General features: G+C 56.5%; 1 protein-coding gene across 2 annotated transcripts; it reads left to right on the top strand.

Moving 5' to 3' along the window:
- Positions 1-1270: 1270 nt before the first annotated feature.
- EPHB6 (EPH receptor B6) lies at positions 1271-15269 on the top strand. 2 transcript variants are annotated; one of them, XM_082692222.1, is made up of 19 exons: positions 1301-1597; positions 5497-5601; positions 8033-8103; positions 8362-8560; positions 8831-8895; positions 9083-9833; positions 10594-10749; positions 11104-11460; positions 11577-11701; positions 11872-12034; positions 12247-12361; positions 12603-12655; positions 12824-12943; positions 13084-13331; positions 13557-13730; positions 13961-14110; positions 14366-14559; positions 14680-14835; positions 14946-15269. In XM_082692222.1, the coding sequence occupies exons 4-19, from the start codon at positions 8461-8463 to the stop codon at positions 15052-15054; spliced, it is 3036 nt and encodes a 1011-aa protein (XP_082548348.1). In that variant the 5' UTR covers positions 1301-1597; positions 5497-5601; positions 8033-8103; positions 8362-8460; the 3' UTR covers positions 15055-15269. The 2 variants fall into 2 exon arrangements, with proteins under 2 accessions (XP_082548349.1, XP_082548348.1); XM_082692223.1 differs by lacking the exon at positions 5497-5601 and having other exon boundaries at positions 1271-1597.
- The last annotated feature ends 3 nt before the right edge of the window (positions 15270-15272 follow it).

Genomic DNA, 15272 nt, shown 5'->3' with positions numbered 1-15272 from the left:
CTAATGAGTTTCATTGTTTTGTTTATTGGGCTTGTTGGCTCACAGATCTCTTTCACAATTTTCCACGGTTTCTGAATGCTCCTTAAGTACCAGTTTTGATCAGCCCATTTGCAGCTAGTGCTTTACCCCGTCTTGGATAAATGAAGTAAGTGGGAAAGTAAGACGCGGCCCGGGGCAATGGGGAGGGGGAGCAAGCCGGAGGGAAGTCCACCAGATGCCTGTGTTCCTTGAAAGAACCAGCAGGTGGTAGCAGCACTTCGTGGGAAGGCCCCAGTTTCGGGCTGTAGGACCGGAACAATAGACCCCCAAACCCGTCCTCGGCTGGAGAAGAGGCTAGGGGTGGGCGGAAACATTTTGCCTCGCGGCGCCCCCTCGGTTCCTCAAACCTTCCAGGCACCCGCTGAGTACCTCCCAACGCCTCAGATCCCCGTGGGGGAGGTTCACCCCGGGGAGCGGGCGGAGGGAGGAGGTACCCAGAAGGGCCAGACTTGCCCGGGCAATGCAAAGCCAGGCACCTACACCTGGACTTCCCCGTTCAGACCCAGGCTTCCCAGCCCTTTGGGGAGGGTGGGGTCAGAGGCCCCACCGTTGGCCAAGATCCAGGGTCACGAAGGGGCAGACGAGTTTAAGGGCAGATCGGAGACCCTTTCGTAACCCAGATGCCCCCTCCCTGCTGCTTACCCATCCCCACCCCACCCCCGTACCCTCCGAGATTTCTCAGTTTGTCTTTCCCTCCACCCCCTTCTTTTCCTTCTTTCTCTTCTTCACAGCTCACGCCCACCTTAGTTTAAACCTGAGTAGGAACTAAAACAGTGGGTTTAGTTCCTAGAGTTGAAGCAGAAAAGCAGGGGTGGGGAGAGGGCGCGGGTGTTCGGGCCGGCGACTGCGCCGCCCTGCCCTGCCCTGCCCTGCCCCGCTGTCCCCGGGCATCCGCCGCCCTCCTGTGCGCTTTCCCTCCCGGGGAGCCGAGCCCGCGCCCGGCCGGGGCTTTGAACGCCTCGCCGCGCCGCACGGCAGCCCGCCCCCTCCAGGACCCCCGCGCGAGCCTCCCTCCGTGCCCAGGTCCCCCACCCCGCGCGGCCGGGAGGAGGAGGCGCCCCCGCCCCGGCGCACAGGCGGGCCCAGGGCGAGCCCCGCGCCTCCACCCCGCTCTCCCCCGCGCCGGGCGCCGCACATCGCCGCCCAGGCCGGGAGGGCGGGCTCGGCTCCCCGGAAGAGGGGAGAGGGAGGGCGGCCGCAGGGGCCGGAGAGGGGCGGGCCGGGCTGGGAGGGACGCGGAGGGGGCGGGCCGGGCTGAGCTCGCCCCTGCCGCCGCTCCAGAGCGGAGCAGCAGGCGGCGGGACCCGCGACCGAGCGCGGCGACGGCGAGCGCGACGTGGGCCCCGCACGATCCGCGGGCGCTCCGCCTTCAGAGCAGCCCCCGCCGCCAGCCACCGCCCCCCGGCCGCCCCGGAGCCCCAGAGACGCGCAGCGGCGAGAGGACCCGGGCCGCGGGGAGCCGGGTCCCCGCACCCGAACGCAGAAACGGGCTGCTCGGCTCCATCGCGGGGCCTGGGGCGGGGGGGCACAGACCTGCGGAGCCTGCGGCCGGCGGAAGGTGAGCCCCGGGATGCCAGGCAGTGTGGGGGGTGTTGGGGGGGGCGGTGTGCTTGGGGACAGAGGCATCAAGGTTTGCAAAAGTAGAGGGGCCCTCCAGACTGGGCCTTTGCAGATCCTTGGGGGCCTCCCGGGGTAGTACTGAGTATCCTTCTCCAAGGCGACCGTGGGTTCCTGAGGGGTGCGAAACTGGCCAGCCTGGCTCCCCGACCTCTGGCCGGCCATCACTGACACCCCCATTACCCTAGCTTCTGCAATCCCCCACTGTGTCTCCAGATATTGGGGGTCCTGATATAGGGGTCCTTGCTGAGGCCGGACTCCCAGCGTTCTGTAAAGGCTTGCCCATCCTTCTGACTCTGGTGGCATCTCTCCAGTCCCACGGAGCTGGGAGGAGCAAGGAGGTTGATCCCACACCTGCCCTCAGCTCCCCCACCCCCATTACCACCCATAAGCCTTAGAGTGGAGAGGCTTGGTTCATGCTTCCCAGCCCTCACCCCCAAGTTGCAGCCAAAGTCTGCTGGTTGCTGCTGCCCCAGCTCCACTGCCCTCTCTTTACATCTGGGTACTTGGCCCTACCTGCCCTACACCCCCATCCACCAATCTTGGCCGTCTGGCATCCTCTCTCCTCCCACCCCTGGGGGAGCTGGCTGGGGCCCAGCATAGGCGATGTTGTAATGTCCCTGGCAGTGCCCATGGAGAGAAGTGGCTGGGCCTGTTCCCAATAAGTTAACCAGGGCCAGGCCCTCTCCCTGCCAGGAGAACTTGACTCAGGTTGTAGAAGGGGAGATGCTGGTTGGGTGGGAAGGAGCTGTGGCATTGTAGGCAGTGCTGGGAAATGTCCAGGTAATGGGCATTGCAGGATCGAGACCTGCAATTGTTGATGGTGCCATTCGGGGGGGGGGGGCGGGCACTGGGTTCTCTCAGGGCAATGGACCTTTTTTTCCTTGCAGGAAGATTAGGCTGGAGGGTTTCTGTGTACCTACCAAGTGGCCCAGAGAGGAGGGCCCCTTTGGAGTCTGTTGGTTCATTCTGGGTGCAGAAAGATGGCTGGCAGTGCGTACCAGGTCCCCAGCCTGCCTAGGAGCAACAGGCAGCAGCGATCTGAGCACGGGAAGGGCAGGAACATTCCTCCTCGGGGCCAGGTTCTCCTGCAGCTCATCACCATCTCCTGAGCTGGGTCCTGCGTCCTGTGTCCCCACTGCCCACAAGGGGGAAGGGAGATGGCAGGGTTTGGGGTTTGGGGCAGCTTCGCGTTTCCCTTTATTTCTCTACTTCCCTGCTCAGCCTCCTCTCCCAGCCCAGATGTTTCCACAGCAGCAACTCCCAGAGCAGAGAGCAGTTGACAGGCTCTGGGGGAGAGTAGGGACAGACCCAGGGTGAGGAGAAGGGCTCATGGGTGTCAGTGACCAGTATGAAGAGCACTCTGGATCTGCTCTGATGTGCATGCTCTCATCCTTACACACTCACACACACATACACACACACACACACACACACGTACACCCATCCTAGCTTGCGTGCTGCTCCATACCCATCTCACCTCACACACATTCCTTTATATACTCTCACACTTGCTCCCACAGGTAGTGGTCCTGGCTCTTGGGGGCTTCTACAATCTTCCATTTACTTATCTCTCATGGACACGGACTGACTGTCCCAACACCCTCCCTTATGCCCTTTTCCAAAGCCACGCACATCCCCGGTCAGTGCCCAGCCGGAGTGGCTCCTTCTGAGTGGCTGCTTGCCTCTCCCCGACTCTGCCTGCATCTTAAAAGCCTCCCCCAGCTCCACAGCCTGGGAGTGGGAGGCACACTCGTCTGCATCTGCGTGCTCTGGGGGACATTCCTGGAGGCTGGAGGCCTCAAGGGACACAGGGCTCTCCTCTGCTAGGTAATCCACAAATTGGCTTCTGGAGCTGGGGCAGCAGGGGCGAGAAGCACCGGAGGGCAGCCACCTCCTCACTGTCTGCTCCGTAGGGCTGATGGGATCCTTTTCGAGGCGGGCGGACAGAGCTCCAAGAGACTGCGACCATATCCAAGGTGGAGATTAAAGGGTAGCAGCATTAAGCTGAGCAAGGATTATCCTGGAATTTCCTGGGCGTTTAACAGCTGCAGAACAGGACGGAGGACAGGGCCCATGGTGCTGACCCCTCCCACGCTGACCCTGGGGCTGACAGGTGTGAGGGCCAGCTTTGCGGCCACGCCACACATTAACCATCGGCCCCTTTGCCCTTGGGACCTCCCTCGCCCCACTGGGCCCTGCAGCCTGCTCGGCCTCTCTGAACGTTCCTGTCCAGGCTCACTCAGCAGCGATGCCCTGGTCAGGTGTCCCCAGGCCCCCTGGTCTCCCTTGGCCCTTTAGAGCCAAAGTCCTTTGCTTGACACTGAGTCAGAGAAGTGTGATGGGATCAGTGGGGCCATTCGAACCTCTTTGAAGAGAAGCTTAAAGAAAATGCAGCGATAAAAGTTATTTTGCTCATTCATCCCCCACTCCAACTGCCTCTTTATCTCTGCTTTCTCCTTATAGGTGAAAATTTCTGGATTGTTTTGAAACCTAGAGCGAGAAGGGAGGGGAGGGTAAAATGTAAACATACGCTATGCTAGTCTAGGTTTTAAAAATGTTTTCCCTTTTTTGTTGTTTAGATGATAATTAATGAGATTTTGTTTTAATTGTAAAAAATAAGATATGCTCATTGTAACAAGAAAACCCACTGAAATATATGTAAGACCAAGTTAATAATCCCTCCTTGGGCTTCCTTCATTTCTCACTCCTACAGTAACCAATTTTAATGGCCAGTGCATTTTCCTGCCATATCTTCCTCCAAACTGATTTGGCTTGTATTACTTAGTTTTTTAAAAACTCGTTTTGTGGATCAAGGTAAGGTACATAAACTCTTTAAAACCATCTCAGTTTGTTCACAAAGTTATCATATTTAACATTTCAATTTGAAGACAGTTAATTTTTTAAATTCCTACAGATTTACTCATTTATTTTTAAATCTTTCATTTTTATAGATAACAGAACTCAGAAGCTATGATGTATAAGCTAAGAGTCTACACATCTTTAATCTTTGCCAGTTTCTAGAAACAAAACACAATTTTGATGCCTACGGACTGTCATATTTTTATAAACCAAAGAAATGTAGCAGGCTTGTGGATGCAGCGTCTCTACCGTAGCAAAAAGATGTAAAGTGATATATGTAGGAAAGAAGCTGAGAAAAAAAAAAAATGTGAAGTCATAGAATGCAATTTTTGTCATCTGAAATTTTGTCAAATCAGTCTTCTTTTCTGAGCTCCCATTTTCCATCCACATTTCAGCTGCTTCTGGTGTTATATTTTTAAAACCATATACACATCTGAAATTCGAATGTTTTCCTGTTTGAGATAAATCTTGGGCTCTTTCATGGGTGGGTGAGAGGATTTCTAAACACTGACCGATGCCGTTGGCGAGCTGGAGAAGACAGAGTGATCCAAAGCAGGCCTGTCTCCCTCTGTGTTGCGGGAGGGGTGCACTTGGCTGCTTCCAGGACGCGCTTCCAGACTAAGCTCAGACAGATGTCCTAGTCCTCAACCATTGAAGGCACCTTTGAAAATCGAGTTCTAAGTCCTGCTTGTTCAGTATTCCAGGCATGTGGCTGGAGCTGCGTGTTCTTGTCACTTACGTTTCTGCCTTTGAAACTTGTTTCAAAAGAATCTGCGGGAGTAGGAATTAGCGGACGGCAGTTTCTTCCATATCTTAAAGTTTCGTCTTTCCTTGTTTTTATTCTTGCCTAAGAGGTACACCCAAGTTCTTTTTATATGTATTAAAAAAATTAAAGACTTGAATTTATCTGTTTTGTTTGATAAGCAAGAATTGACCTCACTTCCTAGTCTCACTCAACCACAGTTTTTTTTTTTTCAGTCTTCTGGATCCAAATCTAAAAGAGGTCCCTTCAAACAGCAAGGAACACTTCTGGGCTCTCTTCAAGTGCTTCCACCATTTTTTAAAAGAATATATTGGTTCTTGGTAAACCTTTTTTAACAATTACAGAAGTGGCAGTCCACATGCCATGTCTCATGTCTCCATTTAATTCTTTTCTTCCTGATGTCTCTTGAGGACAGAAGCTGAGTGGCTTTAACATGTTCCCTAATTGCTTTTGCTCTTTTCTGGATCCTCTGGAGAGAGGCCAGCTTCATGTTGTCATTAAGATGCCTGCTGAGGCTACGCATACACGCCCTGCTGCAGCCACAAGCGACCGTGTGGCTTATATTGTGGGTCATCAAAGCAGATACTCTGCCATTCCTCATCTTCTAGAATGTTCCATAGTGCACAGCTGATGGGATCTGCAGTACGTATCTTCCCTCTTGGTTTGCTGTCTCTTCAAAAAAAAAAAAAAAAATTCATTGAGATGCATCCAAAGTGTTTATTATTTCTTCTCCGTGATTATCTGTCTAGTTATAAGTTTAGGAAGACACAGTGCTTACAGTTTACTTTTTGTACAGATTCCAGAATCCATCCATGTTCTGACTGAAAGAGGCTATTTTAGAGAATATCTGCTAGGCAAATGATAGAATAGCTTTCATTGTTTAAAGGCATTTTGCTGACGTTTTCAGTTCTTGATAACAGCATTCCTAGAGACCCTGTGGCTCTGGTCAGTCTGGTCTGCCTTGGTGTGTCAAGCATGTCTCCAAATTAAGCCACTGAACGCTTGGGGGAAGCGCTGACAACACATGTTCCTTCAGGATATTTATTAAGCAGCCATTGGTGATGGGGCCATGCTTTGTTACTTCACAATATCCCTGTTCTTCTTTGAAACATTTCATCTGTGAATAATTCTAGCAGCATTCGGGACAGTACTGGCAGAGAACCTCTGTTTCTTAGGAGTCATTTGTACTGAAATGCTTCCTTTTTTCTGACTTTGAGATACAATTGTTGTATAACACTGTGATAAGTTTAAGGTGTACAACCCAGTGATTTGGAAATGCTTCTTGCTTGCCTCCATGCACTGTAAGTTAAACTCTGTCTCACAAGTAGGGTTCCAGTGACGTGAAAGGTGCATTTCAGTGGCTAGTGGCCCGATGCCCATGATACCTCGGCCCACCAGCTGTCACAGCAGCGCCTTTTCATGGTAACCACGTAGAGATGACCCTGAAGGCTTCGTCTTGCAACAGAGCCTGTGTTGCCAGGAAAAATTAGATTAGCAGGCAGCCAACTACGATTTTCTGATTTATCAAAGTCAAATGGTATAGTAGTTTGGTTTCAACTTCATTGAGAAGTGTGCCATTTTCAGGAGTGCTGCGGGTCACGTGGCCACAGCCATCGTGACAGAAACAGATTCCAGTTTCCAACTGCTGTTCTTTCTTTCTCTCAGTTTCACGTCTTCTTCCCAACAGAAGTAAATGGAATGGGCGGCTCTGGTCCATGCCACTCACAGACTTCTGAGACTCAGTTATAAGGGGAGAGATGGGTCACCACTAATCTCTAGACCAATGAACAAAGGAAGGTCTGAGCCCGTTCGTCTTCACTGTGACCCTGGAGGCAGCTGTGCCCCACAGTCGGCAGGGGTGCATGTCTATGGGGGGCCTTCTTAAGTTAACCAATGGAGAACATACTTGGCACTGTTCTGCAGGGACTACTTTCACTTGGGAAACCATTTTCATAATCAGTGCATAAGCAGTAACCCTCACTCTTTTTTCAGATTGTGCCATAATTTATTAAATATCTTACCACTGATGGACAGTTACATTCCAGTCTTTTCCCTTACAAACAATTCTGCAGCAAATATCCTTGTTTGAACATCTCTGCAAACAGACCCAAGGATGCAGTACTTGAAGGACAAACTCTTAGAGGTGAAGCTGCTAGAAAGACATCACCAGCTGTCCTTCCAAGAAGATATACCCATTTGAACTCACAAGCACCATGAATATAGAGAGCCCAGCTCTCATACCTTCTTCAACCCAGTGCATTATTAATCTCAGAGGACACGATGGCCCTGTTGTTTCCACATTCTGTCCTTTCATTGTGAGCAGACTAGAAGAAATTTTTCATATACATACATTTATGCATATACATACATTACATACATTTTCATATACATACATTATTTTTCTGTAAGCCGCAGAGGAAATGTGCCCCTTGTGGAGAGAGGACCGTTGGTCACAAAATGTAGGCATGCCAGACCTACATAGCTCTACCCTTTCTCTATGCTGGATCACTTACCAGATGGAACCTTTGTGCCTATGCTCTTCTCACTCCTGTTCGCCCATCTCCCCTTGCATCATACCCCACAGCTCTCTTCCATGGTCCCTCTTGCTCCACTGCCTTTCCGTATTGTCCAGAGTGTCCAGGTCTGATGTGGGTCAGGAGGTGTTGGGGAGGAGGGATCCTGTGTTCCCTGGGAAGGGGTATCTTCTGCTGTGCCTGGTTTAATGGAAGTATTTTCTGACTTCCAATACAGGCTGGCTCTAGGAGGAGGAGGGAGAGTAAATGAAGAGAAAGAATTGAAAGAGCTCCTTTCAGAAGAAAAGGGTACGTTGGGCCCAGAACTATCCTATGCTCTAAAGGGCGGCGGGGGCGGTGGGGGGGGGCTTTAAGAAATGCTCAATGATGCGTCCCCTGCAGGATGTAGGGAGGGAGTGACCTGCCATATGGCCCTCAAAGATGGTAGACTTGGCACAAGTCAGGAGAGAGTCTGCTTCTGATAGGTGCTGGGGTGGTTTGAGAACTATCTGTGTAGCAATGTAGTCACCTGTCACCTGCCTCTTCTGGCCCTGTGTGTCTCCCTAGGAAGCAAGCTTGGCTGCAGACCCCAGTCTTAAAAAGCAGCGGCCCTGCCTGGGAGCAGGGTGGTGGCCAGGGCAATGGTGGGAGCCCCGAAGATGCCCCATGGCTGCTGAGGGGGCTGCCCGGTCAGGGAGCAGAGTGGCGGGCATGGTGTGCAGTCTCTGGGTCCTGGTGCTGGGGTCCTCAGTTCTGGCTCTGGAAGGTAAGCGGGAGGGAGACTGGAGAATCCCTGCCAATCAGCCTGGGTGGGGAATGGGAAAGATTCAGGAAAGGCAGAGAAGAGTGAAGACATCATGAAAGTGAAAGGAACGGGGAAGGTTCCAGAGAAAGGCTCCTGACGGAGACCTGTGCCCCTGCTGGTGAATTAAAAGGACCAGGGAGGGAAGTTCCTGTTTCCCTCCTGGGATGGGGTGAGGGTTAGCAGTCCCAGCTGGAGGCTTTGCTGCTGAGTGCCCTTCTTATCTCTGGGCAGAGGTTCTGCTGGACACCACTGGAGAGACATCTGAGATTGGCTGGCTCACCTACCCGCCAGGTGGGGTGAGTGTCACTCTTTCGTTCCCCACCCAGTGCTCCTCCCCCACCCCACTGGTCATATAGGATTTGGGAAGGAAGCCCTGGGTAGAGACTAATGGAGTAAGACTCCTTCCCTCCCGGAGGAGCAGGACTTTGGGGGGTGTACTTACCAGGTTTGCCAGCTAACGGTGGACCCCCTCTGACCCTGCAGTGGGATGAAGTGAGCGTTCTAGACGACCAGCGACGCCTGACTCGGACCTTCGAGGCATGCCACGTGGCAGGGGCTCCTCCGGGCACTGGGCAAGACAACTGGTTGCAGACACACTTCGTGGAGCGGCGCGGAGCGCAGAGGGCACACATCCGACTGCACTTCTCCGTGCGCGCATGCGCCAGCCTGGGCGTGGCCGGGGGCACCTGCCGAGAGACCTTCACCCTTTACTACCGCCAGGCCGAGGAGCCCGATGGGCCCGACAGCGTCTCCGCCTGGCACCTCAAACGCTGGACCAAGGTGGACACCATCGCCGCGGACGAGAGCTTCCCCGCCTCCTCGGCGTGGGCGGTAGCGCACGGGGCTGGGCAGCGCGCCGGGCTGCAGCTCAACGTCAAAGAGAGGAGCTTCGGCCCCCTCACCCAGCGAGGCTTCTACGTGGCCTTCCAGGACACGGGGGCCTGCCTGGCCCTCGTGGCGGTCAAGCTCTTCGCCTACACCTGCCCCTCCGTCCTCCGCGCCTTCGCCTCCTTCCCTGAGACGCAGGCCAGTGGGGCCGGGGGCGCCTCCCTGGTGGCAGCCGTGGGCACCTGTGTGGCTCACGCGGAGCCAGAAGAGGATGGAGGCGGGGGCCAGGCGGGGGGTAGCCCTCCGAGGCTGCACTGCAATGGGGAGGGCAAGTGGATGGTAGCGGTTGGGGGCTGCCGGTGCCGGCCGGGACACCAGCCCGCCCGCGGAGACAAGGCCTGCCAAGGTGAGATTCCGTGCCTGCGCGCTTGCCCAAGATCTTCCCACCTTCCCCCAACCTTGGGACACCTCTCCTGAATACCCCAAACTTGATGTTTGTCCCCGAAAGGTCAGGAATAAGCTATTTTAGGAAGGAACTCTGGTTTTTCTCCAGATTTATTGTCTAAAGCGCATAAATTTGGTGTCATGTGCTCATCTCAAACTTCTGGAACTTTCTGGAGACTTCCTTAGCCACTGCTAAGCATCCTAGGGCTGCAGGCCTGACAAATGATGGAGATTAAAAGGAGTTAAACTCCTGGGTTATCTTGGGATGGGTCCTTTGTCCCTATCTGCTGTCTAGTTAGGAAGGGATCCTCATCAGGGCAGGTGACCAGGGTGCAGGTAGGAGACTGCAGTGGAAACCAGCTAAGAGGAATCCTTTTGCTATAGGGTGGAGGGTGCAGAAGGCCTCTGGGCAGGAAGGTCAATCAAGCCAGACACCTCTATCTGGTACTCGTCCTGCCCATAGCCCCCACTGCACCTCACTTCCTCCATCAGCGGAAATGCAGTTCTACTCCAGTGGCCATGGAAGTAATCTCAGCCTCAGGGAGGGAAAGAGGGAAGAGGGGGTGAGGGTAGGTCTCAGGAGGTCAGGAGAAACAGCCCTGGGGAACGGAAGGCTGGGGGCATGTCCTCGTGCTTGCCTGGGGTGGGGTGGGGTGGGGTGGGGGGCTCAGGAGGTGGGGGACGAAGTGAGCCTAATGTCTCTGCCCCACTCTGCCCCCTAGCCTGCCCGGAGGGGTCCTACAAGGCCTTGGCTGGGAACACACCCTGCTTACCGTGCCCCGCCCGCAGCCACGCCCCCAGTGCTGCAGCCCCTGTTTGTCCTTGCCTTGAGGGCTTCTACAGGGCCAGTTCAGACCCCCCAGAGACCCCCTGCACCGGTGAGTCCCCCACCAGCCCCAGGGGTGGAAATGGGACTGGGGGTGGGCAGAGAAGGGGAGCTTGAGGGCAACACAGTGGAGCTAGTTCCCATTTGCAGTGACTTTTCTCCTGTTCATTTTCTCCCTCACTCTTCGCCTTCCTGCCCTGACCCCACCCACACTTTCCGACCTCCTGCCTCTCCTGCCACCCGCCTATCTGCTTTCTGGTCCCCACCCCCATGCTCTGGGTCTCCTCCCTTCTGCCCCCCCCCCTCCTTTCTTTCTCCATCATCATCCCCACCCCTCCTCCTTCACCCCGCCTCCCACCACGCCTTCCTTTCTGGCCCTTCTCGCTGCCCCCACCGGCCTCCCCAGGCCCTCCATCGGCTCCCCGGGAGCTTTGGTTCGAGGTACAAGGCTCAGTGCTCATGCTGCACTGGCGCCTGCCTCAGGAGCTGGGGGGACGAGGGGACCTGCTCTTCAATGTCGTGTGCAAGGAATGTGGAGGCCACCGGGATCCGGGCTCGGGCACCGGGGGTGCTTGTCGCCGCTGCAGGGATGAGGTGCACTTCGACCCCCGCCAGAGGGGCCTGACTGAGAGCCGAGTGTTAGTTGGGGGGCTCCGGGCACATGTGCCCTACATCTTGGAGGTGCAGGCCGTGAACGGGGTGTCAGAGCTCAGCCCCGACCCTCCCCAAGCTGCCGCCATCAACGTCAGCACCAGCCATGCAGGTGAGCCTTCGGCTAGCTAGGCCTGATGCCTTACCTTGCCTCCTTAGAAGCCCCGCCTCTACTCGTGCTGCTGGGCTCCTGGAAACCCTCCCACTAACCGCCCCCTCCTCCCCCAGTTCCCTCTGCAGTCCCTGCCTTGCACCAGGTAAGCCGGGCATCCAACAGCATCACGGTGTCCTGGCCACAGCCAGACCAGACCAACGGGAACATCCTGGACTATCAGCTCCGCTACTACGACCAGGTGGGAAGGTGGTTGCCCCGCAGGGCTTGGTGGGAGCTCACAGTGCCCCACAGTAGGGTTAGAGATGGGGGAGGTAGACTAGGACCGAGAGGTGCCAAGAAGCCTGAGGGTGTGACCAGGACTCAGGAACTGGGGCTGGGTAGCAGGGAGTGACCGGCTGTCACCCCCAGGCAGAAGATGAATCCCACTCCTTCACCCTGACCAGCGAGACCAACACGGCCACCGTGACCCAGCTGAGTCCTGGCCACATCTACGGCTTCCAAGTGCGGGCACGGACTGCCGCAGGTCACGGCCCCTATGGGGGCAAGGTCTATTTCCAGACTCTGCCTCAAGGTGAGAGGAAGCCTGGATGGAGAGGGGGAAGCAGGAGGAGTCGAGGAGAGGCCTGGCGGCCGTGTGGGACAGGAAGCTGTGAGCATAGTGTCATGGCTGACCACATGGCTTTTGGGTCTGTGGGTGGGCATGAGTGGGTGCACGGGGGGTGTGTAGGCGTGTTTGCTTGTGAGGCCTTGCCCATGCATGGTCCTGACTGGCTGCTTCCCCAGGTGAGCTGTCCACCCAGCTTCCAGAGAGACTCTCCTTGGTTATTGGGTCCATCCTGGGGGCCTTGGCCTTCCTTCTGCTGGCGGCCATTACCGTGCTGGCTGTTGTCTTCCAGAGGTGAGCCCCTCCCTGCTGTGTCCCCACACCATTCACCCCACGGCACAACCCCACGTCCTGGCAGCCCCAAAGCCCACTGCAGAAACCACCTCCAAAGCCCACCTCCCAGCACCGGGCCCCTTCCCGGGGGCGCATGCGAGCCTGGAAGGAGGGATCCAGCAGCCCCCACTCCACGATCCCTGGCTGGAGAGTGGCCTGCGTGGCAGGGGAGCGTCATTTCAGGACTCTGGTTTGTCCTCAGGAAGCGGCGTGGGACAGGCTACACAGAGCAACTGCAGCAGTACAGCAGTCCAGGTGTGGGGGTAGGAGGGCTGGGGGCTGAGCACAGGAGGCCAGACGAGGTTCCCCCGTGGTCCAGGGGAACTCCGCGGCCCCGCCATTGGAAGGAAGAGGGCATGTCTGGGGTGTGTGGGCAGCCAGACCTCGTACCACACCCTCCTCGTGCACCCCATTTGCCTACAGGTCTTGGGGTGAAGTATTACATCGACCCTTCCACATACGAGGACCCCTGCCAGGCCATCCGAGAGTTTACCAGGGAAGTGGATCCTGCATATATCAAGATCGAGGAGGTCATTGGGGCAGGTGTGCAGGGGCAGAGAAAGGGGACGGGAGGGGCTGGAGCCCCCACGAGCCTTCCCCAGCAGGATCCCCTCCAAACAGGGCAGGGTACGCAAGCCCGGGGTCCTTCCTCAATAGCCTTCCGCCTACACCCGTTCTCCCAGGCTCCTTTGGAGAAGTACGCAGGGGCCGCCTGCAGCCCCGGGGACGGCGGGAGCAGGCCGTGGCCATCCAGGCCCTGTGGGCTGGAGGTGCGGAGAGCCTACAGATGACCTTTCTAGGCCAGGCTGCAGTGTTGGGCCAGTTCCAGCACCCCAACATCCTGCGGCTGGAGGGCGTGGTCACCAAGAGCCGGCCCCTCATGGTGCTGACGGAACTCATGGAGCTGGGCCCCCTGGACAGCTTCCTCAGGGTCAGTGTGGCCCGGGGGCGGGCGGGGCTGCCTTGGGTCCAGGGAAGTCTGCAGTTCTCAACAGTCCCGGAGACCAGAGACGCCTCCCCTAGTCTTCATCCTTCCCAAGGCCACCTTCTGATTCCCTAAGCCCCTCCTTCCTCTCCTGGTGATGTCTGGCCCCTGGCCTATGGAGGTTCCCCACCCCGCTGCTGGCAGCTGACCTCTGCCCCCTGCCCCCAGCAGCAGCGGGAGGGCCAGTTCAGCAGCCTGCAGCTGGTGGCCATGCAGCGGGGAGTGGCCGCCGCCATGCAGTACCTGTCCAGCTTCGCCTTCGTGCACCGCGCGCTCTCTGCCCACAGCGTGCTGGTGAATAGCCACCTGGTATGCAAAGTGGCTCGTCTTGGCCACAGTCCTCAGGTGAGAGCACGGGCTCAGGGGCTCAGCCTTTTCCAGAGGGTGCTGGCGGTTGAGCTGGGAGCTGGGGTGCGTACCACGGGCGGCGTGCCCTGGGGTCTGGAGGAATGGGGCCCGTCCGCGCTCCATCCAGGAGCGCACCCTGCGCAGACCTCAGAACACACAGGAGCTGCTCGATAAACGTGGCCGCTGCTGTAATTATTGCTATTGCTGCTTCTCACCCCACCTCTCAGGGCCCAAGTTGTATGCTTCGCTGGGCAGCCCCAGAAGTTATTGCACACGGAAAACATACCACCTCCAGTGACGTCTGGAGCTTTGGGATAGTGATGTGGGAAGTGATGAGCTATGGAGAGCGGCCCTACTGGGACATGAGTGACCAGGAGGTGAGCTCTTTACCCAGACATTGTTAATTCCCCACCCCCATCCTTCCAACCCACCAGCCTCACAGGTTTGTACGTTCTTGGCTTTTCTTCTCTAACCCACTGAGATTTTAAGTTGTCTTGGCTTCCTTATTTTTAAGTTCCTTCCCCGCTCGGACTGCATGCCCCACCTGACCCCAGCCCACCCATTGGCCTAACAGAATATGCCTTTCTGCCAGCAAGAGCACCCCATTACCACATTTCTCTACTAACCCCCAGGTGCTAAATGCAATAGAGCAGGAGTTCCGGCTTCCCCCGCCTCCAGGCTGTCCTCCTGGACTACACCTGCTTATGCTAGACACTTGGCAGAAGGACCGTACCCAGCGGCCTCATTTCGACCATCTGGTGGCTGCATTTGACAAGATGATCCGAAAACCAGACACTCTGCAGGCTGATGGGGGCCCTGGGGACAGGTCTGGAGATTGGGGCTGGAGCCCGGGACAACCAGGGAGGGTATATACAGACCAGAAAGAAAACTGAGGAGAGGGGGCTAACATAAAAGGGAGACATTGACCTCCCTTTCCCCCACTTAGACCCTCCCAGGCCCTTCTGAACCCTGTGGCCCTGGACTTTCCTTCTCTGGACTCACCCCAGGCCTGGCTTTCGGCCATCGGACTGGAGTGCTACCGAGACAACTTCTCCAAGTTTGGTCTCTGCACCTTCAGTGATGTGGCTCAGCTCAACCTGGAGTAAGCCGGGAGAGGCGGGGTGGGGGTTCCTCGGGGCTCCAAGCCAGGGGTCCTGCCGGGGATCTTAGAGGAGCCGGCCCAGACCTGACCCACTCCTTCCCCACCACCAGAGACCTGCCCACCCTGGGCATCACGCTGGCCGGCCACCAGAAGAAGCTGTTGCACAATATCCAGCTCCTGCAGCAGCACCTGAGGGAGCTGGGCTCGGTGGAGGTCTGAGGTTGGGCAGGCGGCTGGGAGGGGACGATGCCTATGTCCCAGCCCCAGACCCAGGCCCAAGGAACGACAAGGAACACCAGAGCCCGTCTCCATCTTGGCCTCGGCAAGAGGCGTCTGCCACACTACACCCCACCCTCTGGACGCTTCACTCCCTAGTCCTCTGCCCTCCTCCGCCCTCCCCTGCATTAAAGGGAAAGAAGAAATTTTGCAAGTTGGAG

The sequence above is a fragment of the Mustela nivalis genome (genome assembly GCF_964662115.1).
Source record: "Mustela nivalis genome assembly, chromosome: 12".
Lineage (NCBI taxonomy): Eukaryota > Metazoa > Chordata > Mammalia > Carnivora > Mustelidae > Mustela > Mustela nivalis.
This window is presented reverse-complemented; position numbering and strand designations above follow the sequence as displayed.